This window comes from Onthophagus taurus, chromosome 11 (genome assembly GCF_036711975.1).
Source record: "Onthophagus taurus isolate NC chromosome 11, IU_Otau_3.0, whole genome shotgun sequence".
NCBI lineage: Eukaryota > Metazoa > Arthropoda > Insecta > Coleoptera > Scarabaeidae > Onthophagus > Onthophagus taurus.
The window spans coordinates 5,063,762-5,090,996 of record NC_091976.1 but is presented as its reverse complement, the minus strand read 5'-3'; the positions used below and the strand labels follow the sequence as shown (position 1 = coordinate 5,090,996).

Below are 27,235 nucleotides of genomic sequence, written 5' to 3'. Positions count from 1 at the left end.
GTTGCCTATATAAAAGTAAAGAATAAAAATGAATACAATCATTAATAAACATCACAATTAAATTTTTCTACTTCTAATTTATTATTCAATATAAAATATTTTTGCAAAAGATGGATTATTATCAATATAAAAAGATTACTTAATAATTGAAATTAATAAAAAATAAATAATAGATAAGTTTTATTTTGAAACTTTTGAAATGATCGTAAATACGTCAAAAACACGTGTTGTATACGTAATCGTAACATAGCAACGGGTACATAACCTCAAACGCGGAACGTCATCACATCACCCAAATCTGAAACACATCAGTAAACGATACTCCTTATCGCAAACAAGTCTATTTCAAAATAATACGTTTAATAAGTATCTTTCTTGCCTTTTAACCAAAGATTTTTTTGAAAAAAAAGCAACAGAAAATGTTAACGGAAGCTACAACAGTGGTGGACCAAGCAAGCCATACCAAAGATGCGATTATCGATTTTACTGCTGGATCACTAGGTAATATTCCTAATAATTTAATTAATTTTCATATAAATCTTATTTTCTTCTCTAGGTGGTATTGCCTTAGTTTATGTAGGCCAACCTTTGGATACCATAAAAGTCAAAATGCAAACCTTTCCAGGGCAATACAATACGATGATAAAATGTTTTAAACAAACGCTCGCTGTGGATGGTGTTTATTCTGGTTTATACGCGGGTACAGTTCCGGCTTTAGCTGCAAATGTAGCTGAAAATTCTGTTTTATTTTTGGGCTACGGTTTCTGTCAAAAGTTTATGCAAAAAGTAACTGGAGCTGAAAGCATAGAAAGTTTAAGCACTATAAGTAATGCATCGGCTGGGTGCTTAGCAGCGTTTTTTTCCTCATTGGTTTTATGCCCCACGGAGCTAGTTAAATGTAAATTACAAGCTATGCATGAAGTTAATAATCAAGAGGGAATTACAATGAAACGAGTGGGCCCTGTTGATTTAGTTGGGAAAATTCTGAAGACTGAGGGAATAAAGGGAATGTTTAAGGGTTTGGTGGCAACTTTAGCAAGAGAAATGCCGGGGTATTTTGTATTTTTTGGTGGATATGAAGGTAACTATTTTTTTTTTTAATAATTAATTTATTTTATCTTACATTGCGTTTTGAAAGGATGTTTTTTTTAATCAGTTAAGGTTAAAGGTCATTAAAATTTTAATGGTGACCTTTTAAATGATAAGAATTGAGTAATTTGGGTTGATGAGTTACTAGCTGCTGTGGTTGTATGTAAATAAGTTGTAACTTGTGTTATTTTGGTAGTTTCACAACAGTTTTATTTTTAAATATATAGATATCTTTCAACATTACCAAATAATTGGTTTCTAACATTAATTTTTTATAAAAATAATCATTTTAAATTTTACCAAAAAAGTCTTATTATACAGGTGTCTTGATAAGGGTACAGAGCGGCTGTATCTGGACAATAGTAAGGCATAGAGGTTTGGGAAAAAAATGTTTATAGAAAAAGGGGGCAAGAGAAATATCTGGAAATTATTTTATTTATTAAGTTCGTAATCCGACAGCTTGAGACAGAAAAAACTGGATTCTTTAAATTATATTTACATTTTAACTGTTGAATTTAGATACAATTGAAAATGAGAACATTAGAATCTATTATGGTTGGTAATTTCATATAATTTCGGGCACTTTAGATGGAGTTACGCTTTTTTCTGTTTTATTTTTCTTTTAATAAGTTTTTTGAGCAAAATTTTATAATTTATCTTCAACAATATATTTTAGACTGACAAAAAGCAAAGAAAGCTGAAAAAAATAATATAAATTAGAAAATATGAAATTAATAGCGTTTATTTTTTTGAACAAGATAATAATACAACAAGAAATTCAATTAAACTGTTTCAAAACAAAAAATTGCTCTTATTGCTATAATTGAATCGTTTATTTTAGAAAGGGACTATGTAATATTTTTATATTCCTAAGAAAAACGAAAAAAAAAATTATATTTTCCAATTTAAAGAATGTTGACGACATCTTTTATTACATAAAATTCTTGTAACGATAATAGAATAATTTATTTATATTATTCAGTGCTTACTATAGTATTCGACCATATAGTGGTCTTGCTCAGGCACAACTACATTAATAAAAATGTATTAAAAGGAATATAGAACAATCCAGAAATTACCCTAAATATGATCTAAAAATATAAAAGTAAAGAACATAAATTACCGTCAGAGCGTAATTTAGATATTTAGGATAAATGATCTTAACTCAAAGTTGTTCTAAAAATCAATAAAAAGGAAATACAAAATGGTGAATTGTACAAATAGCGTACTTACAATAACTATCCGTTACAGAATATTTAAAAATCAATATGATGTATGTCGGAAAGTAAAATAAACGGCGTTTTTACATATTAAAAACATGCAAAAATCACGAACTTAACAACAAAATATAAGAAATCGAAAAAGACTACTCTTCACACAAAAGGACGAGATAGACTGGTTTCGATAAAGAATTATTGAAAAGAGAAGAAAGGCGATATCTCATTCTAGAAAGCGGTGTATCGTTTATATGTTGTATCTATTCTATAACTTAAATTCTATTTCTCATCTATATCTATAAATATGAAACATCTATCAATAGATTATATGGAAAAATCACTTATTGCATGTGTTTGATGAAAAATCTATAATTATTACTATCCGCTATGTCGTTCATAAGACAATTATTGTTGTTATTCTTATATATAAAGTATTCCTCAAATAAATCAAGTATTTTCGACTTCTTTATATTCTTCAACAGACTCACATTATTAATTTCTGTAGTATGGTTATTAAGTTTTAAATGCTTAAAAACAGCTGAAGTATCTTTATTTAGGTGTTCTTTTAATTTAGTGAGGATGTTTCTTCCAGTCTGACCTATATAGCACATTTTGCAATTTGAACATTCGATCTTATATACACCGTTCAATGATATATTATCAAATTTGTGTTTATTATTTAACAAATGTTTAGATATTTTTGAATTCGATGAGAAAACTGGGTAATGGTAATATCCCAACTTCTGGTTGTTTCATTTATATGTTACACACGTTAATATCAAATTCCGATTAATATTTAAAAAGTTAAGTCTACAGTCTGTTTCAATTTCAAAAGTAAACTGCAGGTTATTAATATTTTAAAAGATATTATTTAATGCTGAAAGTTTTGCTGCATTACCTTCAAAAATGATAAAGATATCTACATATCTCCCGTAAAATGAGATATCTTTGGTTATAAGCTTATATTTATCTGAGAAAAGCTTGTTTTCGAAATGATTGACATAAATATCACCTATTATACCTGAGATGGGCGAACCCATAGAGAGACCATCTTTCATCTGGTAATAATTATTATTAAAAATGAAAAAGTTTTGGTTGTGTTATATTAAACTCCGTTTAATATTAAAAAATGTATAGGTTTTTTATTAGATAAAACAGCTTGGCTTCTTACAAGTTCTTACATGTCATTCTCTCACATCTAATGCCTTTCTCTTACCAACCTAAACTGTTAAAACTAAAAATAACTAACTTAACTATATATATAACATCCCCTTCTCTTTTAATAAAGTTTATAATCATCAAACTTCTCATCTTTCTTTGTCTCCCTTCTCACTTCCTTGGTTCTTCCTTCTCACTTCCTTGGTTCTTCCTTCGCTTTTATTGGTTCTTGCTGTCTTATTTTGTCCCTCGAATTGTCAATATTATTCTCATTCGTTTCTTCCTTCAAATTGTTTGTATCATTGTTATTTGTTTCCTTCGTCCTCTCTTCTAACCCCTCTTCTTGTTTTTAAATTCGTTCAGTATTCACTTCCGTTTTCTCTGTTTCCATTTTCTTTTCATTATTCTCACTGTGTCTCATTTTTGTTAATCTCGCTATTATGTGGTCTAATATGTATTACATTTCTTCTATACAGTGTTCCTTCCACATTAACTATACATGTATTATCATTCAGTTTTTCATCAATTTTCCCTTTTGTCCATACAGTTGACTGTTCAGGTTTCATTTGTATTATTACAGATTGTCCTATTTTTAATTCTGGTAATTTTCGACTTTTCTGGTCGTAATAAAATTTGCTTTTCCTTCTGTTGTTTTCTAAAATTTTAGGAACATTATCTACAATTTTAGGTTTTAAATTGTTTATGGGTGACGGTATTCCGGTTCGTGTACTTCTCGAGTAGAGTCTTTCAACTGGACTATTTTAACCGCTGATTATGCTTTTCCGTTTCATTTTGGATGGTGTGGAGACGATGTTGTATGTTGTATTTCCCAGCTGTTACAAAATTTTCTAAATTCCACACTCGCAAAATTCGTTCCGTTATCTGAACATATTTTTTCAGGTATTCTTTCAGGTTTTTTGTTATTCAGTTCTTGTGTAAAAATGTCCATTGATATAAATTGAAATGGGTAAACTGGAATTTCATGTGAATTCATTTCTGATTGTTGTTGATTGTTATGAAATTTAGCACATATGTCACATTCTTTTACTTTATTAATTATTTCTGTTGTCATACCAGGCCAGAATAAATTTCGTTTGGCTAGTTTTACTGTTGACTCAATACCATTGTGACTTAAATCAACTTTTTCAAATATAGTTTTTCTCAAATTGTATGCTACATATTATTATTCTATCATTTTTGAATAAAATTCCATCTTGCACTGATATTTCGTGTTTGAACTGATTGTATATTTTTATGTCTTCAGGAATGTTTTTCATTACAGATGGCCAACCATCTGTAATAAATGTTATCATTTTTTGTAAAGTTTTGTGTCTCAATGTTTACTCTTTAATCATTTTAAGTCTCTCTTCGGTAACCTGTAAATATGTCGCATTTTTCACTTTTTCAAATACTTTGAAAATATCGATTCTTTTGTGCTTCGATATTTCATTATAATAACTATCGTTTAATGGAGCACGAGACAATGTGTCGGCTACTACATTATTCTTTCCTGTGACACATTCTAATTCAATGTTATATCTTTGAAGTGTCATTAACATTTGTTGTAATTGTTTTGGTGCATTTAATAATGGTTTCTCAAGTATCCGTAAAAAAGGTTTGTGATCAGTTTTTACTGTTACTCCATTTCCAACTAACATTTGGTCTAATCTTGTACAACCGAACACTATTGCTAACAGTTCTTTTTCGATTTGGGCATAATTTCTTTCAGATCTAGTAAGTGTTCTGGATACGTAACCTATAACACCATTCTTTTGAAATGCAACTACTCCCAACCCGAAACTACTAGCATCACATTCCAAAATCACAGGTTTTTTTCTGTTGTAATATTTTAAAGGTTGAACATTTGAAGCAATATCACACTCACCTTGCAGACAAGAACTTTCCTAATATGTAAATCCTGGGTTGTGAATGGGTTGTAAGGAAGGATATGTAATATTTTGAGTTTTACGAACTGTATATTATTGACGAGAATAATGTATAATCATACTTATTCAATAAAACTATTATTATTATTAAACAACGACATCGTATAGTTTTGGTGCCGTCGGATTGCACAAAGAAAGATTCGGGTTACATTCGCAAGCTACATGTTTTTACCACCACGAATTTTTCAAATCGGGGTGCGGTTTACATTCGAGTGCGAATAAGATTCGAGAAAATACGGTAATAATTGTAAAACTAACTACTACTAATTGCCCTAAAGAAATTAGTTCGAGCTTCTAAAAGTTTTTTTAATGCCTCCTTAAATGCTCAAATTGCCGTCCATCACGTTCTATGCATTGCTAGAGCCTCTGTTGCGTGGAAAAAAACTGCGCCTTCATTTTCGGCTCTTGGTATGTTGAGAATGGCATCCCGAATCCCATTTTCTATGTCTTTTCTGGTTGTAGGTTGAGTTTGAAATACTATGTCCTTTAACGAGCCCCATAATTAAAATCCAAACAAGTTAAGTCTGGGAATCTGAATCATATAAACAGGCTTCCTCTTCCGATCCATCGTTGGTGAAACACTGCGTTTAGATGGTCTTTCACAATTATAGCAAAATGTGCCGGACAACCGTACCGTTGTGACAACAAAGTTTGTAGTCTTTCCAATTACATCTTCTATCAAAATCGGTAATTGATTGATCAAAAATCTAGAAACTCGTTGCCATTTAGTGCTTGAAGTAATGTGGTCCGATAATGCTGCCTCTCAGGATGCCACACCGCATATTAAGACTCCAACGCCCTTGATGTTGAATTTCGCGTAATTAACGAGGATTTTTCGTAGACTAATTATCTGTCCAAAGAATTTTCAGATAAAAATTTTCTATTTTCATTTATCATACCTAATATCCAATAACAATAATCCAATTTGCAGTCAAAATCTCATTCATTCAATGCCTGGCGTAAAAGTACATTGTGGAACATTCAAGGGAACCTATATTTTCTAGCGTTATTAGAAATTATTATATGATCCTTCAAAATATTTAAACAGTATGATGAGACATATTAATATCAAAAAATTCTATCACAAAAAATGGATTAAAACAAAAAAAAATGTATTTTATAATGAATTTAAGCGACTAAGGAGGTTGTTAAAAAATGAAATAAACGACAGTTACATGAAGTATCTTCACAACATACAAAATACCATCAAGACGGATCCGTCCAGTATATGGAATTTTCTCCGAGCTAAGAAACGTACCACAAGAATACCCTGTAATCTGATTGATAGTCAGAGCAATGTTCTCGCTGTTCCTCAAGATATTGTAAATGCTTTTGCTAACATGTTTTCTGCTGTTCACACTGTATCTACTGACCGAACTTTCACTGAATCTAATTTCAATCCGTTGCCATACTCTTTTCATCCCACTACAGAAGAGGAGCTAATTAAATTAATGGCAACGTCTTCTAATAAGCATATTGCTGGAGATGATTTGTTGCCAAGTTTTATGGTCAGAGATTGTCGTTATATATTTGCTTGCCCTCTTAAATTTATTATTAACTTGTCCATTACGTCCTGTGAATTTCCTGAAAGATAGAAACGATCAAGAATTGTGCCTGTTTATAAAAAGGATGATCGTACGTCCCTCTCAAACTATAGACCAATTTCGATAATTTCCAATTTTGCTAAACTATTTGAAAAGTTATTATATTCTTTTATGTACACCTGCACGTGCCCCTTTGTGTCAGCTTCCCAGCATGGTTTTGTTTCCGGTCGCTCTACAATTACCAACTTGGCTACGATTTCCGAGTTTATCTGTAGCACCTTGGATAGACGTGGGCAGGTGGATGTTGTATACACTGATCTATCCAAAGCCTTTGATCTGATTGACCATAGAATTCTCTTGTACAGGGTTCCCCATAATAGGCTACCCATTTTGAAATTTGAATTAAAATTTTTTTAGTTAACAAAACAAACTTTTTATTATACTAAATTACAGCAAACGTTTTAGGATTTATGATAACTTATAAATATTTGACTAATTTAATTTTAACTTTTAATAATCACGTCTTCTAATTGACCTCCACCAACTTCAACACATTTTTCAATATTAGATAAAAAGTGGTTCATTACACGGCGTAGCAAACCTTCGTCTATTCCTTCAACTTCTTCACGAATTTTGACTTTGAGTTCCTCGATTGTACCTGGACGACTCGCAAACACTTTGGCTTTTAAATATCCCCACAGGAAAAAATCGGGTGCCGTTAAGTCGGGGGACCTCGAAGGCCAAGGCAAATCTCCAAATCGAGAAATGAGTCGACCATTAAACATTTCTCGCAGAACCCTCATTGAGTTTCTGGCGGTATGAGCTGTTACCCCATCTTGTTGGAATAGTAAGGGATTGTTTAGTAATCCTCGTCTATTTAATTCTGGAATGAGGAATGTCTCTAGCATGTTTACGTAGCGCTCGGATGTTACTGTTACAGCACGGTTATTTTCATCCTCAAAAAAATATGGACCAATAATACCAAAAGATCCTACTCCACACCACACAATAACTTTTGGATTATGGAGGTTCTGTGTAAAGATTTCACGAGGATTTTCATTTGACCAGTATCTAAAATTCTGTTTATTAACCATGCCGTTCAAATAAAAATTTGCTTCGTCGCTCATTAGGAGATTGTGAATTGCTCCTTGATGTAAATCCAAAAATTCTTGACAAAATGCTAACCTTGCTTCTTTATCTTGATTTCTAAGGTGCTGTGCCATTTGATACTTATAGGGATGAAATTTTAAATCGTTTCGAATAATTCGATCTAAGCTTCCCTTTGATATTCCTAAGATAAGGCTTTGTCGATTAGCAGACCTTTTAGGACTTCTTGTAAACGCAATTCTAACTCGTTCAATATTTTCTGGTGTACGAATTGTTCTTCGACGTCCAGGCTTCTTCAAATCTTGTATAGAACCATTTTCACGCCAATGACGAACCCATAACTTAACAGTTTTACGATTTGGCGTGTGACCCCTATTGTTGTTATTAAACTGACGCCCGAATGCACGCCTAACTTCTTCTATCGAATTGCTTCTAATGTAAGTTTCTACACAAAACACACGTTGTTGGACTGAGTAATCCATGAAAGTTCAAACAGATGTTGAAAAAAAATGACGAAACTAAAAATAATATCGAATATTATCTCGATAATAATAATTAATAATTTAAAACTTATTTGTGACAGGCTACTACTTGATTAATAATTAACTTAAATCCCAAAGACTACAGAAGATATTCCCACAGAGAAAAACTTATTTAGTTATCTCATAGGGAATTTATTAATAAAATAAAATGGGTAGTCTATTATGGGGAACCCTGTATAAATTGAGCTCTTTCAGATTTGTTCCTTCAGCAATTCAACTTCTGGCCTCTTATTTGCAACATAGAAAATGTTATGTTGCTTACAATGGATATTTTTCTAATGAGTTCACTTTTACCTCAGGGGTTCCACAGGGATCAAATTTGGGCCCTCTATTATTTGTTCTTTTCATAAATGACTTACTTCTAAAAATTGATTGTCGGATTTTGGGATATGCTGACGATATCAAGATCTTTGCCGAAGTCTCATCGGTGGCAGATGCAGATAAGCTGCAGCACAACTTAAACACAATAGTGCAATGGTGTAAGACCTACAAACTTAACCTTAATATAGATAAATGTTGTGTACTTACTTATAGCCGATGCTCGTCAACATGCATATATCCTTACAATATTGCTGGCAGCACTTTAAGTCGTGTTGAAGAGTACAGGAATTTGGGGTTCCTGTTTGATGCAAGTCTTAATTTTAAAACACATATCAATAATGTGTGTTCGGAGGCCTTTAGATCCCTAGGTTTTGTGATGCGTATGTCTAAATATTTCACAAGTGTCAGCTTATTAAAGACCTTGTATTGTGCTTACGTTTTGAGTAAGTTAGAATACGCTTGCCTGATTTGGAGTCCTTTATATGCGTGTGAGTTCTTAAGCCTTAATCGAGTCCATCGTAGATTCTTAAAATTTCTTTCTTACAAATCTGATGGAATTTACCCTGAGCGAGGTATACCACAAAATGATTTGCTTGCACGACACAATATGGTTTCCTTGATGGACAGAAGAAACCCGTTTTATGAAAGATTTCTACAAAAGCTTATCGAATATAACATCGATTGCCCTTTCATTCTTGAGTGACTAGGGTTTGTTGTTCCAAGGAGTAACTCAAGATATAGCTGCGTATTCGTCATTCCTTATGCTAGGACAAACATTATGAGACGGGCGCATTATGAGTGGGCAACAGGATTCCAGACAATCAGTGATCACCTGCATGTAAATTCACTTATTTAGTTTTTATTTTTATTTTCTTTATAATTCGGTCAATTGTTAATTTCTTGAATTTTTTGTAATTATTGCTTTTTTTTTCACATACAGATACATATTATTGTATTATTACATTATGTAATATATATTGTTATCCTTTTTTGGAGCTATGCCTGTTGGATAATAAAGGAATGTTATTATTATTAACAGTAGTACGTAATATGCCCAGGGCGAGGGATAATGCTCTGGTACTAACATGGGATTAATTCAATGTATGCCAAAACGTTATTGTATATCTTTGGGATCCATGTTGCAAGTTTCAAATTCAAAGAATATATTTAAAAAAGAATATATAAAAAAACTTCTTACTTGCTTTAAAATATTTTATTTATTCGGACCGGTTTCGAGTTATGGACCACTCATCATCAGCCGAATCTACGTTAAAAAACATATCATATGACAAATAATCGAAAAATAAAATAAAATTAAATTTCGCATATAAATTTGTTACATAGGGTGGGGAACTGGCCCACCGTTAAAACGCCCCTGAAATCCATCCTGCAGTTGCCCCAAGCTAAGTTTGAAAATAATTAAAACGTTTTAAAATTTTACAAAATAATTTAATGTTTTGTTTGATATACTAGTTTTAATATAACCGAATAGGTGTTTTATAATTTTTACGTAATATAACAGCATTATTTTTCTTGTTATATTAATATTTAATTTAAAAAAATCGTTACAAAAAAATATTGAAATGTTGACAAAATGGGGCGTTGTTTTTGTTTTAATCAAAAGAGGTCAATCATTTCCGGCATACATCAAAGGTCGACAAAAAATACAACGAGAAATTTAAATAATCCTTTTGTGAACAGAGTTTTTTGGAAAGGTAATCGGAATTTATGGATGTTCTGTCGATGAAATTTCAATCGAAATTATTTATCGTCTTTGTTACCGTTTTGTAAAATTTATTTTTATTTTACAATTTCATCCAATCAGTTAATGCAGTTTTTTTTTTTATTTTTTACCAATTTGAACGTTACATTGGAAGTTTTGATTGGCACAATTTTCAAGTGTTAATATTACAAATTTTTTTAGGTACACGTGCGCTTTTAACGAGACCGGGTCAAAAAAAAGACGATATAGGCGTTGGAAGAACAATGATCGCCGGTGCAATAGGAGGACTTATTTTCTGGACCGTCACATATCCGGCGGATGTTGTAAAATCACGTGTACAGATTAGTAAAAAAACGGCGACAAAAGGATTGGTTGGAATGCTTTATCAAATCGGTAGAAATGAAGGTGTTCGTGCTTTATACAGTGGATTAACTCCCACTTTGGTACGAACGGTTCCGGCTACTGCCGTTCTATTTCTTACCTATGAGTATTCAAAGAAAGTTTTACACCAAATATTTTGACAAATTTTCGTTTTTTTCCGGCTGTTTACACCAAAGATAATTATTTATATGTTTTTAAATTTTGTATTGTTTAATATTTTTGTGAACGGAAATAATAAAATGGTTTTATTTAGAAGGTGATTTATTTAAAAGAAAAAATACAATTAATAATTTTTTTTTAATTTTCTAATAGAGTGGATGTTTTTTCTAGATGTATTCGTCTAATTCTTCAACGGTTTTTGTATTGACTTTTGGGATGAGAGAATCCAACCTTTGAGTGTTAAGTTCCTTTAAAAGAAATGATATGAATTATTAATTAATTTACATGAATTATTAAATACTTACATATTCATTTAAGTATTTGTCATTTAATTGATAATCACGCGGCCTAAAACAACATCTTTTTAATAGAAACAATTTCGATTTATTTTATAAGTTTTGTTGTTCTTAGCTCACCTCGGTTCCTCCAACAACGGCTCCAATTTCTGCAGGTCTCGTTTGCTTCCGGCAGCTCCCCTACATCTCGGTGCAAATGGCCGAGTCCTAAGAATAACAAAAACCGATAATTGAAAACCGAAACTGTACTTCAAAGAAGTCCTTTTTTCTCTTTTTGTTCTTATACCTGCAGAAATATTCTCCCGACCACTCGCGGTGATCTCGTAGTTTACCAGCGCAGCACAATAAACCCGCTGAGAAAACCATTAAGAGAACTAAAGCTATTCTTAAAAAGTTCATTTTCAAACGACTTTTTTCTGAAAAAGAAAATGAAAATAAAGACCTTTAATTTAGTCCGAATATAAAGTAAGATTTTCGCCTTTACTTAATTGTAATTAAGTGAAAAACAAAAACTTTAAAGCTGAAAATGGCAATCATCTTTTGCAATTTAAATTATAATCCGTTTGAAAATTATAAATGCATAATTTATTCGTGCATCCAGAATAAACTTTATTCTCGTTTCATCAAAACCAACTAATATTTCAACGAACCGAGGCTTTTTTCGATGGTTTAAAAACCCACTTAATATTCTTTTGATCCATTTGAAAATAACAATTTTTCTAAATAATAAATATTGTTTGAAAAAAAAAAAATTAGATTAAACGCAAGAATTTACACCAAGAACAAACGAGATCCTTTTTTAACCCAGATTTTTTTTAAAGAGTGTAATTGCCCCGGAAACGTTCCTTTGTTACGAAAAATATTGCGACTACCACACACCGAAGGAATTTTTATTCGCTCCCGTGGAAAATTTTTAATTTTACGCGATCCTTAAATTCTCGTTCAATAAATCGAATTTTGTCCTTAAAAACGATTTAAAAAATTAATTAAACTCTTAACACGAAAACAGATCTAAATTAATTAACTTTCGCGTTACCAACGGAGTATGAAAGGAATTGTTTTTTAGGAATAAAATGTTGAAAAAAACAAAATTTATTAATTTAACTTTGATGTAATCGTAAAATAATGATTCGTAAACCTTCCCGGGGGTTTTCAGGTACCCCACTTGGCTACAATCATTAAGTTTTCATGATAAATTAACTCCAGGATTATCCAACTCATCAAATTAAAAATTATTTATTCAAGAAACAATTAATTAATTATCGTACCCGACGTCTTCATTGCAACTATGCAACCACGTACGCAAATCGCGTATTGCAATACCAGTACTGTGATATTGGTTGCATACTTGCTATGATGACGTCGGGTACGATAATTAATTAGCACACTGTACTTGGAACGTTAGAACTATGGCAAGAGGAGGAAAAGTAGGCAATGCTAGTAAACATAAATATAATATAAATACAGGGTGATTCTCAACCTATACGCATAAACTTGGGAATTTATTCCTTATGGCAAATAATTTGTTTTATGTGGTCCGTGATGAAGCTCATTTCCATATCTTAGGTTGTGCTAACAAACAAAATATGCGATAGTGGACCGATATCAATCTAAGGGAACTCCATGAGAGGTCTCATCATTCGTATTGTGTCACAGTTTGGATTGCGATATCAAGAATAGGGATCATTGGGCCACATTTTTTAACATTCGGTGTTGTGGTGATTAGGGATGGTATTAGGATGGCGCACCTAAATGTGCAATCTGTTTAACCTAAACCTATTGATGACTTGGCACAGTTGATAAATACATTAGTACATAGTAAATACATAGTAATACATTGGATATTCTTTCAATTAGCGAAACCTAGTTGGCGGAGTTGAGTGATAATATGAGAGATAACATGTCCACAGTGTTTACTGAATCAAACTGCAACTTGTCCATATAATATGAGTTACGGCTGAAGTTACAGCAGAGTCTATATGCTTGCCACGTACTTGTTGACAATTTGTGTTGTTTTTATCAAACCAGTGATAAGACGACGAATTGGTTCATAAGGAACATCGATCTGTGTTACAATAATGAATGGAATATTAGTGAAAGAAGTGTCTGATAGCGGCAGTAAAAAACGGCAAAGTATTAAAGGAAAAGCGAGGTTAAAAAAGAAGAAAGCAAGGTAAATCTTACTGCTAACCCCGTTTTGTACATTTTGATTGTGGATTTCATTTAAGGTACAAACCAAAAGACCTACACATAGAAAGGTGGATTGTCAGAAAGTGTGTACATCCAGTGATGGGCGCAGGGTAAATACCCGGCGGGTAAGTATTTCTAAAATGGGTTTTTTTATCCGGGTATTTACCCCGGCCCAGAGTAAATACCTAAACAGTGCGTATAAAAGTGCTACCAGTGAAAATATATCAGATTCAAAAAAAAAATGAAGAGGAAAATGATGAAATGAACGTTGAAGACGTGGAATTGTCAACAATCAAAGACGTATCATCAGACGAATCTGTCGTAATTTAGATTAGATCAAGGTATTATGATTATTATGATCAAGCAGCCCTCTGCGTCCATTGTTGGACATAGACCTCCCCTAGTCTGTTCCATTCGATTCTATTCTGTGCTGTCTGAATCCAATTGTTGGTCATTCTTTTGACGGCTACTTCGTCTATTCGCTCGCGGTTTCCTCTCAAGCAATCGTTTTGTACACTGCTCATTCTTTATTCGCGCGACATAACCCGCCCAGTTCCACTTAAGCTTTGCCACAATGTTGACCACATCATTTACGCCAGTTCTTCTTCATAGGTCTTCGTTTCGTATGTAGTCCCTCAGAGTTACATCCAGGATCGACCTCTCCATCTATCTTTGGGTTACTTGGACCCTCCTGGCAGTGGATACCAGTGATGTTAAAGTTTTGGAGCCGTATGTCATAACCGGAAACACGCTTTGAATGAAAGCCTTTCTTGGCCTTTTCTCTTGAAGATGTGTCTAATCCATCCGTTTAAATAATGATCCTTCCGTTTAGTTCGCTTGTTTGATTATCTCTGGATACACGAACCTCATAGCCAAGATATACATAGATGTCAACCCTCTCAATCTCATTATCCCCAATGTTGATGTTAGAGCTGGGAATAAGATTTGTCATAAATTTTGATTTCTCCTCGTTGATATTTAGCCCGACTCTTGCACATACTCCTTTAAGTCCAAGGCTATCCGAAATAAGAACTATATCGTCCGAGTAGCGCAAATTACTTAGGCATTTGCCATCAATGTTTATGCCTTTTTGGGTCCAATATAGTTGTTTAAATGCACTCTCCAGGACTGTGATGAACAATTTGGGTTCAACATTATATCACCTTGTTTTACTCACAATTAGTACTTTACTACTTCTACTCTCTTGAATGCATTTGCAATGGATTTTGATGTATTTATAAATGAACAATGGCGCCTGGCGTTCTGAAGCAATAATTTAAGATCAGAATTAATTCGAAGTTCGGACATGCCCAAGTCTCTCCCATCACAGCCGAGGTATATTTTAGTATCATCAGCATACATGTGCGTTTTGCAATGCTTTAGATTGGAACAGAGATTAATAGTGTAAATTAGGTATAATATTGGTCCCAAGATTGATCCTTGAGGTACACCTGAAGTAATATAACCTCTCTTCGACAAAACATCCTGAAATTTGCGAACGATGTAAAAAATAGTTTTTGAAAAAATCGATAGCCAACGAGGAGAAACCAACATAATGAAGCACAGCAAGTAAAGGCAAATGATGGAGGGTGTCAAACGCCTTAGAAAAGTCAATTAGGATGAGAGCCGTAACATTTCCCTCATCCAATCCACGAAAGATATCGTCGGTCACATTCAGAAGAGCTGTAGTACAGCTGTAACCAGGACGAAAACCAGACTGAGTAGATGGAAGTAAATTAAAAGTATTAAGATGATTACAAATCCATACAGCCACAATCCTTGGAGACACCAAGGCAGTCTTCCATTGATCAGGAAAGACACCCAGCTCCAGACAAAGATTGACAATATGGCACAAATACAGAACAATCACAGGGCAATACAGAAGTAACATCCTTACGCTAATGCCATCACTTCCAACTGCATTGGATTTAATAGATTGCAGCGCACGATAGATTTCGTGTTCCGAGGCTAAGGAAAAGGATAAGGTAGTATAGATCTGATGTAGAATATTAGAGTTGTAGAATTTAATAAGCTCTGCATCACCAGAGTTAGTAATTTGAGAGGTTAAAAAAGAATTGTTAATTAAATCAGCATCACCAATGTTGCTAGGAATACTACCAGTCCTATTACCGCCAATCCCTAAAGTCCGAAAGGCACCCCACAATTGCCTGGAATCACCACCCCTGCATATGTGAGATAAAAAACCTTTTTTTCACGTTGAAGTGTATTATTGGTGAAATTACGCAGTTCTTTATAATAGGTAAAATCAGAAGGTAGTCTGGAAGCCTTAAATGACTTATAGTCTTTATCCCTCAACTTCATAAGCAGCCTAATATTGTCAGTAACCGAAGGGCATATAAAATCAATCAAGGTAGCGGAAGAAAGGGCGATCCGTGTTGGACTCGATATAACTTGGTGAAGACTAAACTGCTCAATGGTAGGAATAAATCGATTACCATAAAAGCCATCAACATCTATGCCATTGATGTTGAAATCACCTAAGCTGACAAGTTCCTCAGAAGATGGAGTAAGATAGGATAGGACATCTTCAAAACGCGAGAGAAATTCACCCAAACCTCCATGAGGTCGATAAACAACACCAATCACCATGGAAACAGGAATGTCAATAAGTTCAATCCAAAGATGCTCTATAGCGGAAGATATTTCTTGAAATAAAATATTATATTTCAGTGTCGATTTAATGTAAAAGCCATTAAACCAATTATACATTTTTTAAATAGTAATGATTGGGCTGGTGTACGAAAAATTAGATTCTTTGCTGATGGCTGTGGTGGCCAAAATAAAAACAACCAAATAATCCATCTATTGTACTGGTGGCTTTACATGCATTCAACACGTAATCTTAAAGAAATTGAAGTAGTTTTTTCAATGACTGGCCATTCCTTCTCCCAGCAGATATGGTCTTCGGAAAAATTGAAAAGGAGTTAAGAAGGCATGCAGAAATTCTTTTACCTGAACATTACCACGAAATTTACAAAAAAATTGAAAAAGTACACATATTTGGAATAGATTGGCGAGCTTATGATATGAAATCATTGCTGGATACTCTTAAAAAGGTTGAAGGACTAAGCGAACAAAAAAATTATATCAATTAACACTAAAGTATCTTGAATTCTTCTAAGTCCCAAGCAATTTTATTCGGTAGTTCTTTGGTGACCAAATCGCTTACCTCACAGTTTACAATTGGTATTAATAATGTTACTGTCCCGATAAGTGAAAGTTTAAAAAACTTGGATGTTATCATGGATAACACATTTAAATACATAGAGCAGATTTCGTCACTTATGCGTAGAGCATATGCTAGTCTTCGTGCACTGTACCCTCATCGTCGGTCTTTGACGTTAACATAATAGAAACAGCTGTGTGATTCATTGGTTCTATCCCATTTTACCTTCTGCACTCCGCTTTACCATGCCATTGATAGTGTTGATACTCTACGCATTCAAAGAGTGCAGAATGCTTGTTTGAGGTTTGTATACGGTATTCCAAAGTATGCTCATGTCATAAAAGGCATTATTATTATTATGTGGCCATACTTGGCTGGGCAATATTTTTATGTTAGCTCTTGAAAATTTTTCTGTTGGCGAAGTATGTTTTCAGCAAGACGAGGGAAAATTTTCTCTGGCGACTTATCTCAAATAAAGGTGACATCACATGGCCCGCACGATCACCAGGTTTAGCCCCATGTAATTTTTATATGGGGTTACCTCAATTCGAAAGCGTTTAATAACCCTCCTGCAACTCTGGAAGCATTAAAAAAACAATATTCGTCATAAAATAGACAACATACCGATTGCTATGCTGGAAAGAGTCAACTTGCACTTCAGAAATCGGCTACAACAATGTATCGACAACACTGGTGGAGGCCGAATTCTTAAAACTACCAAACGAAGAAGATATAACTTGTATCACATAAATTTTTAACAAAGCGTTCCATGGAGTTCAACATCAAAAGATGATCAATATTCTTAAAGATGCTGACTTGAGAGCATCAGAATAAACAATATTAGATATGCTGATAACACTATGGTGATGGCAGATAGCATAGAAAATAATCAGCAAAGAAAATATCTCTATATTAACAGGGCTCGAATGGAACGCGTAAAACAGTTCTATTATCTGGGAACTATAATAAATGAGTATTGGAACAGTACACAAGAAATAAAATGTCGTATATGAAAAGTGAGGACAGTTTTCAATAAAAGGAGCAAAATTTTCAAGTCACCTAAGTCAACTAAAAACTGGAAGTCACATCTCAAAGGCTTTTTTTATTTTTTGTTGCTGCACATGAGGAACACGTGCTACAAACAATAAATAAGGGATCGGAAATAGAGCTTACAATACCGGAATCCCGGACAAAATTGCTTTAAAATTGGTGCAAAATTAGTGTATTTAAAACCTTTATTCCTACGAAAATACCGGTATTTAGTATTAATTTATCGATCCGGCTTTCTGGGGTAGTGATAGTGCTTGCTAAACGGCGCGCTGTATTACAATTCCAGTTAGGACTTGTTAGAAGCTAGAAGGCACAATTAACAACAATTCAGTTTACAACTCATAAACTAAGTAAAGTTGGAATGAATAATATTTTATTATTTAAATTATTTTAATAAGTTGGTTATGGATAAAAAACGATTTATCGATCATAGAAAAGGGGATGATGAAAAATGCTAATGTATGGCACATTGCTAAATGTAAAAAATGTTCACGGGAAATAAAGTGTATTGGTGGATCAACTAGTGGTCTTCATACTCATACCCATTTGAAAACAATTCACGAATTTAATGTGAAGAAAGAAGATATGAACCCACCACCAGCGACACTGATAGTCAAATTATTTCCAAGAAACCAAAACTGATTACCAGCTCAAAATTTCAAAAACAAGGAGAATGATGAAGTACGGGCACGTATTTCATATCTTTATTACCTCTCAAAACGTCGGAGAAGGTTTACGAACACGATGATTTGCAGATATTAGAAAAACCTCAACCACAATACGGAATACGGTTCTCCTCCACTCTGAGAAAATTAAAGATAAAATAACTTCTGAAATGTGTAGTTTAAAGTCTAAAGGTACACCATTCAGCATAACATAACAACAGCGGACTTCAGTTCGCAATCGATACATTAATATTAATGTAGACTCTAGTGAAGGATTATTCAGGAATATCGGGTTAGTACGTTCAATTGGGTCAGTACCAGCAGGAAAATGTTTATCATTAATTGAAGAAAAGTTACCAACTTTTGGTTTATTAATTAATGAAGACATAGTTAGCATCACCACTGATGGAGCAGCTGTTATGATAAAATTAGGAAAATTAATAGATGAAGATATCTGAAGATCCGTTATGCTTGACTCATGGTATAAATTTAACCTTAACAGATGTTTTCTATACAAACGAAACTGTACAAACGAAAATGTAGAAAATTGGGAAGGAGAAAGCAGAAATGATGATATAGTTGAACAAATCAAGTGTCAGTGTCATCATAGAGCATGGGTACAGAGTTCTTTCTCTGATGTTAGATTTTCGGACACGCTGGAGCAGTTTGTTGGTTATGTTAGAGAAATGTTATCACTGGTTAATATAATTGGATGCGATATAAAATTTTCAGAAGATCAAATGAATTTATTATTAGCAATTTGGCGCCTGTAAAAGTGACAGTAGATGCGTTATGCCGAAGAGTTTAAAATCTTTTGACTGCCAAGTTCATGGTAGATACGCTGTCTGAAAAAGAAAGTTCCATTGCTTTGGAATTGCTAAATGTATTAAAACTTCGAATATCGCAAAAAAAAATCAAATACTGCAGTACCTGCAAAGTGGACATCAAGCAGAAAATGAGATACTGCAACGCATAACTAAAATATCCCTAACGAAGCGCATTGTTTCATTAAGCAAACAACTTTCACTTGTAGCTACAGAAGAAGGAGCACTATTACTTGAAGATCCACAACAACCATCCTGTTCATCATCAAACGCAGAAGTAAACATTGTACCACCATTAGAATCCTTTAATCCTCCATGTCCGTCAGATCGCGACATACTAAAAAGGAAATTGCAGGAAGCCATAAAGGAGTCATTGAAAAATCTCTTGGTTGTGGAACCTTATAACTTGATTTGGGGAAACGTCTGCAGAATTGTTTCGAGCTGCTGTCAACAATATCATAATTGCCAGTATTTGAATCTGTCTATCTGATTCAAATAAAGAAGAAATAAAAAATATTGCGAATAAAAATATTAAATTTTACACGATCCTTAAATTTCTTTTAATAAATCAAATTTCATCCTTAAAAACAATTTAAAAGATTAATTAAACTCTTAAAACGAAAGCAGATCTAAATTTGTTAATTAACTCCCGGATTATCCAACTCATCAAATTAAAAATTTACTCGACATCAACCCCTAATTTACTTTGTTTTTGTAATCTGAAAGAATCCGTTGTAAAACAGTTACAAAGAAAAATCCCATAAAAAAAATTCTTTTGTTATTCGTCTTTTTGAAAGGAATTCGAAACGTGAATAATTACATTTTTTATTAATTAAATATAAAGCATTCTAAAATTACATAGTTATAGAATGTAATTTAAACTCTGCTTAGTTCGAGCTTAAAATTACATTAAATCTGAAAACCCGTTGGAGATATCATATGAGCAGTTTCTAAACTACGTTTAAAACTACGCAAATTAGCACCGTACGTGCCACTAAAATAAGGGAGAACTTTCCAACAGCTGCCGGACGACGAATTTCGACGAAGAACACAAAAACCAACTGTACTCATAATAACGGTACTACCGTGTTAGTTTGCGGAAATTCGCGTTGGGCGTCCCCAAAAGTAAACGTTAACGATTATTAACTCTCGTTAAGTACACGTTTGAGAATAACTAACTCCTTGATTGCTATTGGAAAATGAAAAAAAATCTTTTTTATGACGCATTTTCTGAACAAAAACCCAAATAACAAAAGATCCTTTTTTCATTCTTTTTTTTTTCTGTTTTGCTCGAAGAGTAGCAGTCTAAAAATGTTCTGAAACGGAGATTTTCAGATTACAAAGACGAAAGTGTAATAAAGAGTGATATTGACGAGATAATTTTTTTAATTATCATATCGTTATTTTCAATATTTATATTGCAATTTCATATTTTCGATTTATTATTGAAAAATCTGAAATTTGTACAGTAAAATCTTCTATTACGTAGAAATTTCATGTTTGAGATTTATCTCTCGCGAGACCTTATTTGGTAGAGCACATCCCTTGGGTGGTCGATGGGGGAAGTCCTGGAGACACGATTGCTGTGAATATTCTATAATAAACAGTCGTAGACAAAAGACCAATTGTCTCGAGGTAATGGGGCAACCAATCAGCGTTTTTAGAGTTTTTACGGGAACCTCGGAATTGCTGGAAATTAAGCAAGGACCAGGTTAAGAATTGGAACGTGGAACATTAAAATGCTAATTGAAAAAGCGAAGTAAATAATAGTTCAGGAGATGGAAAAATATAGAATACTTGGTATCAGCGAGATCAAGAAGAAGAGGCTAAGAATTATATATTAAGTAATTCCGGTGGGAAGTCGGATCAAGGAAGTAGCAGGAATAATAACGAATGTCGAGATTGAAATGAGAATAGTAAACTGGAAAAGTATAAATTTCAGAATTATTATCATAAACCTAGAATTGGAAGAAAAAGTAACACTAATACAATTATGTGCTCCAATTGAAGACGTGGAGATAGAGAGCAGGAGATTAGAATGCACAAGGATGGAATGGAACATTGGGCGACTTTGGAGCAGCAGAAACAATAACGGCATATTGTAAACGAGCTCTTGATAGAGGAGGAACAAATGGTGTTTAGAAATAGGTAAGATTCTAGCTTTATATCTAGCTTTTGCGGACCTAACAGCAGCCTTTCATAAGATACCGAAAGAAGAAATGTGGAAAGCCTTAGGATCGTTAAATATGAATTAAAAAAATACACAGAATAATTAAAAGTGTATGTAATAAGGTAAAAGGCTGTGTCAAGTTAAAGGGAGAAATGTCTGAAAGCTTTAATGCGGTGCAAGATATGAAGTAGCATAATAGTATAGGCTAATAGCAGACTATCTAAAAACTGCTTAGAAGAAATCGAAAAGCAAACAAATATAAGAAAAATATAGTTTATGCACATAACGAAATAAGAAGATGAAACATGAATTATAATTCAAAAAGCAGTAATACTGCCAAATATATATACTGCCAAATCAACAGCACAATTATAGGTAAGAAAGAAGTAAGAACCGTTACAAAAATAAGAATCTATAAAGCTATATACAGTTTGGCAATTCGGTAAATCGTTGAAGTGAGATAGATAAACTTGTAACATCAACTACCGTAGGTGTAACTCTCGCCAAAAATGCACTACATACATCGTTATGGTCAAGGTGGCGATCGAAAAATCATAACTCCGAAAATTGAAGATTCAAAGAAATGTTAAGATTTTATAAATCCTTGAAAAGACAATGTATATTATATGTATATGGAGCTGTCTCGATGCAAATTTGACGCAGTTGTAATAAAAATTTAAGTTAGATTGTTGGTGATTTTATGCAGCCTTTGAAAACTTGATGTAAACTCTGTAATGACTATGAACTAGGGATTATAATCAAGAAGGGTTTTTACAATCCCGGGATTTCGGGATCAGAATTCTCTATCCCGGGTAATCCTCGGATTTCTGGGCTACATATGTAATTATAAATAAAAAGTGTTCAAGGTGTTTTTAACATTTCAGCTTATTCTAACCATAATACAAGAAATTTCAACCAAAAAAAAATCAACCGTCGATAGCACTATTTTTAAAGAAGTGCGCCGTTCCGATTCCACACTTGGTGAAATAGTTTTCAAACATACAAAAGCGGATTGAAGATTTTTATCCATACTTCCTCCATTACTGAATATATCAATTTCCTGTATCAATGTATTGAAGAGTGCATTCTTAGTTAACTAGACAGGTGGACAGGAATCGCTCCAACATAACAAACAGTGTACTCCACCTAGTCTGACAATTTAAAATTAATTTAATTTCTTTTTTGTGGTCTTTTTTTTATGTAATTTTGTAATATCGAATGCGTGCTTGCAGTGTCAACCGATAGATCGAGTCGTATTCTTCTAAAAATAGTAAATTAAAGACACAAACATCCTGAAATTATAATCGATTCCCGGGATAATTTTCGAGATTTAAATATGTACGGAATCCCGGGATTTGCGGGATTGAAATCCTGGGATTGCAATTCCTACTATGAACATTAAATGCGATTTTGAAAGAGTATTGATTCAGATCGAACAGAGATAAGATGTAACCTTAGTGCAAATTTGAAGGAAACTTGACACTGTAAAGACGTGACTTCATAAATACATGGTGAAAATTTGATGTAACGATTATGTACCTACATTTTATAGAGAATTGTATTGATGGAAGAGTTCATGCAGATACGATAGAATTAATATCGATTTCAGTACTGAATCTATCTAGGAAATGAAGAAATGGACATTTGATTTGGCAGAAACATGTTGCTGTTGACTCGATGCATGCACGATGGAGGGTTAATGCGTTAACTTCATACAAACATGGTGCAAGTTTGATGCAGAGATGATTCACACTTTATACAGAGTTGTATCAATGGAGATTTGATGAAATCTTAAGTTCAGATTTAATGAACAACAGTTTTACTGGACCTATCATAATCATTATAGTGAAAATTGAAAATTGAAAAAGACTTGAGCCCATTTAATAAGAACTGCAAGGAAATTGTATACGATCATGAAGAAGTTTCTACCTGCTCCTAGATGTTGTTTAATACAGACACGATACAGATTCCGATATGTGCTCTGTTCTTAATAGAAACAAAGTAAAAAATTTGATGATGTAAAAGCATCATTCGGAATTGTCTCGATACAAGCTTGATAAAGACTTGATTTATACATGAAGCAGAATTGATAGAGATATAACGCATCTTACATACAGTTTCAATGCAGAAGAAAATAAGATTCTAAAGATAATGTAAACTTCATACTCTATGATGGAGACATTGTATCGGCAACGTAGAGAGATTATACGGAGTACAGAAACGATGTGCATCAAAGGTAATGTTAGCAGATTATGGGAAACTAGTTGAGTGATAACAGGATAGCGGAAAGTCTCGGGAGCAATGTTGCAGAAGATTAGGAATGATATTCAAAAATATTAGAGGGGATACTAACAGATGATGGGGAAGATATTGATGTAAAATACGGCAGCAGTAAGTGATATCAGGGATGATGTTTAGAGATATCAAGGACGTTGATTATAGATTAAGAGTAAAATCTTGAGTAAGACTTGGACAGTGTTTTGAGATGTCATAGATGATATTAAGGAATGCTGTAGATAATGTTGAGCAACGCCAGTAATGATGTTGAGGGATATCAATGATGATGTTGAATGCTATTAATATTCATGTTGAGTGATATTAGGAATGATGTTTAGAGATATCAAGGACGTTGATTATAGATTGTGAGGACGATCTTAAGTAAGACTAGGACCGTGTTGAGATATGTCAGGGAAAATTTGGAGGAACATTTTAGACTATATTGTGGAAAGTCAGTTGGAAAGTCAAATGTTGGAGGATATCAAGGATGCTGCTGAATGATGTTAACATTGATGTTAAGTGATATCAGGGATTATGTTTAGAGATATCAAGGAGGTGTTGAGATATGTCAGAAATAATATTGAGGAATGCTATAGACAATGTTGAGCAACGTCAGCAATGGTGTTGCAGGATATTAGGGATGATGTTGACCGATGTCAACAGTGATGTTGCGTGATATCAAGGAACCATGTCAATAGTGATGTTGAGTGATATCAAGGATGATATTTAAAGTTTTTAAAGGCGTTGGTGATAGATGATAAGAAAAATCTCAAGTAAGGCTAGGCTAGTGTTGAGAGACGTCAGGGAAAATTTGGGGGAATGTTTTAGACAATATTGTTGAAAATCAGTGATGATGTTGGAGGATGTCAAGGGTGATACTAAACGATGTTAATATTGATGTTGAGTGATATCAGGGATGATGTTAAGAGATATCAAAGACGTTGATTATAGATTATGAGGAAGATCTTAAGTATGACTAGGACGGTGTTGAGATATGCCAGAAATAATATGGGGGAATGCTGTAGACAATGTCGCGCAACGTCAGCAATGATGTTGCAGGATATTAGGGATGATGTTGACCGATGTCAACAGTGATGTTGCGTGATATCAAGGAACCATGTCAATAGTGATGTTGAGTGATATTAAGGATGATATTTAAAGTTTTTAAAGACGTTTGTGATGGATGATAAGAAAAATCTCAAGTAAGGCTAGGCAAGTGTTGAGAGATGTCAGGGAAAATTTGGAGGAATGTTTAAAATTGTGGAAAAGCAGTGATGATGTTGGGGGATATCAAGGATGATACTGAACGATGTTAATATTGATGTTGAGTGATATCAGGGATGATGTTTAGAGATATCAAAGACGTTGATTATAGATTATGAAGAAGATCTTCTGTAAGACTAGGACTGTGTTGAGAGTTGTCAGGAATAATATTGAGGATTGCTGTAGACAATGTTGAGCAACGTCAATAATGATTGTAGAGGGTATCAAAGAGGGTGTTAATAATGATGTTGAAGTCAGGGATAATTTTGTGGAATGCTGTAGATAATGTTGATGAAGGTCTGAAAAGTATGGACATGTGAAAGACAATGTCCTAAACGATGGCAAAAGTTCAGAGTGATGTTAAGAAATATTAGGAATAATGTATAATACAGAATATTTTGATTGAGGGCAAGACATGATTGAGAAACGTTAAGGACAATATAGAGTGATGCTGTAGACAATGTTGCGGACCACCAGTGATGATGGTGGAAATCAAGGACGATGTTGGGAGATATTAAAAGTACTGTTTATAGATGTTGGGTAAGAAGTTGGCGAAAACCAAATAGTTGTTGTCAAGTGTCTAGGCAAATGTAGAGTGATGTTTTAAATAGAAAATTAGTAATGCTGATGGTGAATATCAAAACGAGATTTTGAGAGATGTCAATATTAACGTTGACAAATATCAGGAACGATGTTAAGAGTGATTCTAATAAGCAGATATAAATTTCGTTTACAACAAATCTTTGAATATTGATCTCGCATTAAATTACGTCCTTTTTAAACAATCGAACCAAAAATTTGTTGAAAAATAGCTAAGATGATGCAAACTTTTTGAAGATTTCATGCAGGAATTATGGCGATTACAATAGAATTAACGGATCTATCAAATCGGGAGGCATATTCAAATAAGAAAATTTGAAATAATAATTAATTAATAATTAATTGATAACTTCATTAAATATGACGGAAAATTTTAAATGCGCTTGGCAATAATTTATCAGTTCTGGTCTGCAACTTTGTTATTTTAATTAAAATGATTTTTATTACTTATTCGGATACTTCATACAAAAATATTTTGATTTTGATAGGAATTGTTGATATTTGGTGCTTTTAGTTTTTGGGTTATATTTATTAAGCTGCAAAACTTGAACGGTTATATTCAAAAGTGGAACGTCAACAAACTCTCTAAGATAGGAAATTTCTATATTAACTTTCCAAGAAATGGATTTTAAAAATATTTTTTAAATAAACTCACGAAAAATGTTGTTTGTTTATTAAATAATAATCACATTTATTGATAATTTTTAAAAGCGTTTCAAATTTCGTAAGTTTAACTCAATTTTTAAAAACCTTGTATAAAAAATATTATTTAATTCAAATTATTATTTTATATAAATATTTTTTATTTACTTACCAAAAAAATTTGGTTGAATATCAAGACTTTCCCAGTGCAGTAGAAATCACCAACTGGCGTTAAACGGGTCTTTCTCGCACCCTTATAAACGACGGTGGTGTTTGTCGTTGCGCGCGATTCACCATCATAATAATAACAAACCACCACGGTCAGCATCATTTTGCGGTTGAAGAGAAGAACTCGTATTTGGCGCCTCCAACATGCAAATCATCAGAACCGTCTCGGAATCCAACCGTTTACCAGTTCAAAATCGAATTAACATCTCATTCAAACTTATTTACGATCCAACGAACCTCTTAATACTCACCATACAATTAAACAATGATTTCAATAAGAGATTATTAAATTACTTCCAAAACAATGAAGATTTCTACGATTAGTTTCTATAATTTAATTTAAGGAAGTTTGACGTTGTGTGATGTTTAGTAAATTTTTAATGAGTGAGCGGAGTAATTAGTAGTGTAGGGGTTTTAGTAGGTCTGTGGGGATTTGTACCACGTGGTTGCTTTAGGGATTTTCGCTTCTACTCCAATTTATATGCAGATATGGAGCAATTGCAATGCGCACGGAATTGAAATTAGTTTCTCTAAGCCGGCGATCCATCTTTTTTTGACATCGAGCGGTCGTGAAATTGGGTTTTGGTCATTATATTCTACTTCCCAAGAACTCGTCATAAGTTTCTATAATTAAACTTGGTCACATGTTGTTGGTG

General features: G+C 33.3%; 2 protein-coding genes across 2 annotated transcripts; one reads left to right on the top strand and one right to left on the bottom strand.

Moving 5' to 3' along the window:
- Window positions 1–251: 251 nt before the first annotated feature.
- Window positions 252–11,283, top strand: LOC111421250 (mitochondrial ornithine transporter 1). Its single transcript, XM_023054392.2, has 3 exons — window positions 252–501; window positions 557–1,081; window positions 10,849–11,283. The coding sequence occupies exons 1-3, from the start codon at window positions 420–422 to the stop codon at window positions 11,166–11,168; spliced, it is 927 nt and encodes a 308-aa protein (XP_022910160.1). The 5' UTR covers window positions 252–419; the 3' UTR covers window positions 11,169–11,283.
- LOC111421249 (uncharacterized) lies at window positions 11,272–26,587 on the bottom strand. Its single transcript, XM_071200101.1, has 5 exons — window positions 26,524–26,587; window positions 11,770–11,899; window positions 11,604–11,690; window positions 11,493–11,535; window positions 11,272–11,435 (listed from the first exon to the last, which is right to left on the bottom strand). The coding sequence occupies exons 2-5, from the start codon at window positions 11,880–11,882 to the stop codon at window positions 11,355–11,357; spliced, it is 324 nt and encodes a 107-aa protein (XP_071056202.1). The 5' UTR covers window positions 11,883–11,899; window positions 26,524–26,587; the 3' UTR covers window positions 11,272–11,354.
- Between the last annotated feature and the right edge of the window lie 648 nt (window positions 26,588–27,235).

Coding starts and splice junctions, on each gene's coding strand:
- LOC111421249 (XM_071200101.1), bottom strand. CDS start 11,882: ATGAACTTTTTAAGAATAGCTTTAGTTCTCTTAATGGTTTTCTCAGCG. Junction 11,691..11,769: donor TCGGGAGAATATTTCTGCAG/GTATAAGAACAA, acceptor TGTTATTCTTAG/GACTCGGCCATTTGCACCGA. Junction 11,436..11,492: donor ACAAATACTTAAATGAATAT/GTAAGTATTTAA, acceptor TTTCTTTTAAAG/GAACTTAACACTCAAAGGTT.
- LOC111421250 (XM_023054392.2), top strand. CDS start 420: ATGTTAACGGAAGCTACAACAGTGGTGGACCAAGCAAGCCATACCAAA. Junction 502..556: donor TTTTACTGCTGGATCACTAG/GTAATATTCCTA, acceptor TTTCTTCTCTAG/GTGGTATTGCCTTAGTTTAT. Junction 1,082..10,848: donor ATTTTTTGGTGGATATGAAG/GTAACTATTTTT, acceptor AAATTTTTTTAG/GTACACGTGCGCTTTTAACG.